The 4419-nt window shown below is 35.0% G+C and overlaps 1 protein-coding gene across 10 annotated transcripts in view; it reads right to left on the reverse strand.

Annotated features, from left to right (window-relative positions):
* Positions 1-4419, reverse strand: part of LOC106868262 (dedicator of cytokinesis protein 7) — a 174794-nt gene that overhangs the window by 55316 nt on the left and 115059 nt on the right. For 5 of the 10 annotated variants that reach the window (XR_008264747.1, XM_052970082.1, XM_052970084.1 and 2 more), the window contains one exon: positions 1833-2075. The exons of the other annotated variants lie outside the window; for them this stretch is intronic. Coding sequence is in view for 4 of the 5 variants with exons in the window: in XM_052970082.1 (XP_052826042.1) it covers positions 1833-2075 (243 nt within the window). In the remaining variant the exon portion in view is untranslated. The remainder of the gene's footprint in view (positions 1-1832; positions 2076-4419) is intronic. 10 annotated transcript variants of the gene reach the window in all.

Here is a 4419-nt window from a genome sequence, read left to right on the forward strand (position 1 = left end):
AGTTGTATTAGCATTGTAGTGAGGTGGAATTGATTAGAATTATAGAATGGGTTGGAAAGAAATTTATTGGGTGTTGTGCTAGCGTTTTAGAGAAGTGGAAAACTTCTGGTAAGCTGAGGCCCAGGTTTGGGTTCAGATTCCCATCACCAGATATCATTGAAATACATGTGATGTTAACCAGGCAAGAGTCTTGATCCTCATGTAACAAAGCTGTCTCATTTTGCTTCCTCAGAATATCTTTTCAACATTATTTCTTCAATAAACAACAAGATGATTGTGACAAAGCAATTGAAGAATTTAGCAGTCTGAAAGAGCTAAACATCCATCACAAGTAACCAATGAAAGTAGAAGCCGGAGAAGCGATTTGATTGTTAACATTAACACTGTTGCATCACTGAGCACTAGGTTTCACAGATTTTTCTACAACACATTTCTGACAATAATATCTGTTAATTACCCTGCCATATTTCTTTTGGCTGTAGCTAGGCCTCTCTACAGAGTAAAAACAGAGGTTATTTTTAATGCTAGAATAAAATATAAATATAACACAATGTTACTGCAAAGTGCCAAGTGTCTCAAATGACCAGAGAACAACTGATCAAGAAATACTATAACAGAACTAAATGGCAAGCCCTGTACAATTGTACAATTCTGCTGGTATTATTCAACTTTTGGAATTAAAGCAGAAATCCTCAGTTTCATCACCCAGCCTGCAGGCAATTATAGCCAACCCCACCACAAATAACATGCTAAAGTCATAAAAAATGGAAGGTCACATTGAATAATACAGTTTTAGGTTTACAAAAACGTTAGCATGGTTGTGGATAGAAATCTTGATCAGGTCTGCTTGATCAGGGTTGATTTTTGGACTAAATGATAACAATAAAAGATGGAACATTCTCATTGAATTGTCCCATAAGTATGACTAACATAGATATGTATATGGAAAACATAGAGCTGATGTTGTTGTTAAGCCACAGGTAAATTTTAAAGCAGCAGATGTGTGATCAAAAGCATCCAAGCCAAAACTGCTGAATGTGTCCTTTCTTTTGTAAGACAACAGGGTGTAACTTGAGATAAAGAAAACAAGTTGAGGGACCATGGGATCACGAAATGATGGCTAACAGGTAATGCAATTCAATAACGTTTAGTGGGATCTGAAGCTCCAAAACTGACTATTCCAGGCGCTTCCTACTTCTCCAATACATCATTTGTACAATAATGGATGCTATAGAGTAGTGTTACAATTTGTCCCTAATCGTTGTAGGGTGGTAAGGAAAAAGGAGGAAGAGGAAGAAGCAGAAATCACATGATTAATAAGCAGCAGTACTAATAAGATAGATGTCTGTAAAGAAAACAATATAATAATTTTTAACTTAGGCCCAAAGCCATAACTTTGGTGGAATGAAGGGTATAATCAATAATGTTAACCCCAGTACTAGACTGGTACTTATTTTATCAACCCCAGAAGGATGAAAGGCTAAGTTGACCTTGGCAAGAATAAACTCAAAATGTAAAGGGTTGCAACTAAATACTACAATGCATTTTGTTCAACACTCTACTAATTTTGCTAATCCTTCATAATGATAAAAATAATAATTTAGCAAAGTTAGAATATAAATCAGACAACCATCCAACCAACCAGCAAAATATTAAAAAAAAAAATAGTAAAACAATGTACACCAGCAGGGAACTACCATTTTAGAGGTTACTTAGGTTACGGCTGTAGTGGTGGTAGTGGTGGTGGTGGTGGCTGATACTAAAGGTGGTCAGTACATCATAAGACACAAGTTTGGAACAAATACAAATACACACAAAGCAGTTCATAGTACCTGCCCATATGACTCTTCTTTGCCGACACCACGCCCCAGGAATGTCCCCGTACCCCGAAACAGATCTTGAGACTTTCTCTGAATGCCTTCCCAGATTTGCTCATGAAATGATTGGGATTTGATCATGCCATTGCCTTTGTAAGTGGAGCCCCGTGGTGTTGGGCTATCCTGCCAGTCTTCCAGGGTTTCCTCGGAACCGGAAAACTGAGACAACATATCACAGTTCATCAGAACCCATTTTGCCTAGAATACAACAGGGAGGAGATGAAGAAGAAAAAAAAAATAGAAGAGAGACTGGGGTAACGATAAGAGCTGCATCTACCTGGCTGCAGCCACTGACTCAGTTGTCTTGTTTTACAGCAGAAAACAGACAGCCATGTGAACACTAGCAACATTGCAGTGCATCAACTGCAAGATTTTGGAAGCAACAACACTTTACACATCATATATATTACATAAAGTTGAATGATCACACATTTCAATGAAAGAACAAACCCATGACAACAGAGAGAAAACAGACCCCCTCCCCGCAAAAAAAAAAATACAAAGCAAAAAATCTGGTGAAAATGTCAAGTTGGAATTGACCATAAAGTCAATTTTAACTTGACTCTTTCAACAAGATAATTTTCAGATTAATTTCTAATCCTTAAACCCTCAAGCATTTAAACAGGCTGTATCCGACCCAAATATTCTACCTGTTTTATGGTCAAACCAGCTAGATCATTCTAAAAATAAAACAGCCACATCATCAAAATCTTGAAGCTACAAGATAACACATGATGAATTCAAATCAATGGAAATAAATATGCATCACATTTGACATACTAAATCAAAATGCTGAAGAGTTAAACTAGGGGTCCACAACTACCAGACCAAGGATCATTTGATACCAGGCCAGACAGAAGGAATATATATTCTAAAATATTATTTCCTTTTTATTGATTACTACAGTCTGCAGGGTGTTTTTATTTTTGTTTTTCACATTATATATGTATTGCAAACGTAATATAAGTTGCTATATTTCATTCCATAATGGCTATCTCTGAAGAGTGCAGGGTTGCATAATCAGAATGCTACCTAACACTCTGCTGAACCCCTAGTACAAAAATGATTGGTAACATCAGCTGTAATGGATATATCATACAGTACACTGCAAGGTGGTTGGTTTAGGAGGGGCATCTAGCCATAAAAACCATACCAAAGCAGTCAAAGAAGGGCATCCAGCCATAAAAACCATACCAAAGCAGTTCTGCCTGAACAGCTCTTGTCAAACTATCCAACCCATGCCAGCATGGAAGGCAGACATTAAACAATGATGATGATGGTGATTATATATATATGTAGTAATTATGCACATGATCCCCTGATCTGTGAAAAACTTTCTTGCATGAAACCAGTCCATTGGGCAAAAAAAAAAAAAAAGGTTAGGGACTGCTGCTTTAAATCTAATTAAAAATTGTCTAAAAATCTTTTTATGTGGACATGTTTGTTATATAAACAAACTTAATTGTATTTTGTTTCATTTTCATTGATGATTTCCAGATACATGATCAACAGTTTTGAGAGAGAATATAAGAGCATAATAAATTATGTATACCTTAGTTTTGGTTAGTATATAAAAGAATATAGTTAAATTCTCTAAGGCACTTGTGATTCTGCTACTCCTCTATTCTTAATAATAATGACGATGGTAATTCATGGTAACGAGGTCGACAATTATAGAAATAGTAAAATAAATAAATTCATAAACAGGCACGAGATCAGAAAGTTGGAGCTGATTGAATCAACTCCATTTCCTGATTGGAAGGATGAAAGTGAAGTAAATTTTGGCGCGGTTTGAACTCAGAACATAAAGAACCAGAACAAATACTGCAACACATTTTGTCCAACACTCTTATGATTCTGCCAACCCACTGCTCATAATAATAATAATGATGATGATGATGATGATGATTATAATCCTTTCTACCATAGATAATATTAATTCTTTCTATTATTATTATTATGATGATGATGATGATGATGACTTCTTGGTGTTATTGCTTCAGGAAACAGCTTGCAGGAAGATGCAGAGCAAATGTCAGCTTGTTTAGACTGAGTCAGTTTTGTGTGTCTGTGTGTGTATGTACATATAAATATAAAAGAAATATGCATATTTATGTCTTAAAAAGAAATGTGGCTTCATTTTGTTACATGTTACAGCATGCCATAGACATTTAGCGAAAAGTAGGACAAAAGATGTTTTGGAATATGTTATTGTTTTTTTTTGTTTTTGTTTTTGAAGTCCAGTAGCCACACTCTTATATTACCAGGTTCCACAGCGAGGCAGCAACACTGGGTGAGAGGTGAAAGAAAGAAATTGGACTGCAGCATTAATGTACTAAGCAGAAAATAAAAAAAGAATAATAATAAAAGAAACTCAAGATCATGCAAAGGCAAGAAGTTACACACATACACATCAATTATATATATGTGTGTGTATATATATATATATATATATATATATATACACACAAATATATATTTTATATATAAATATGTTATATATATATATACATATGTATGTATATGTACATATATGCATATA

Source organism: Octopus bimaculoides, chromosome 8 (genome assembly GCF_001194135.2).
Source record: "Octopus bimaculoides isolate UCB-OBI-ISO-001 chromosome 8, ASM119413v2, whole genome shotgun sequence".
Lineage (NCBI taxonomy): Eukaryota > Metazoa > Mollusca > Cephalopoda > Octopoda > Octopodidae > Octopus > Octopus bimaculoides.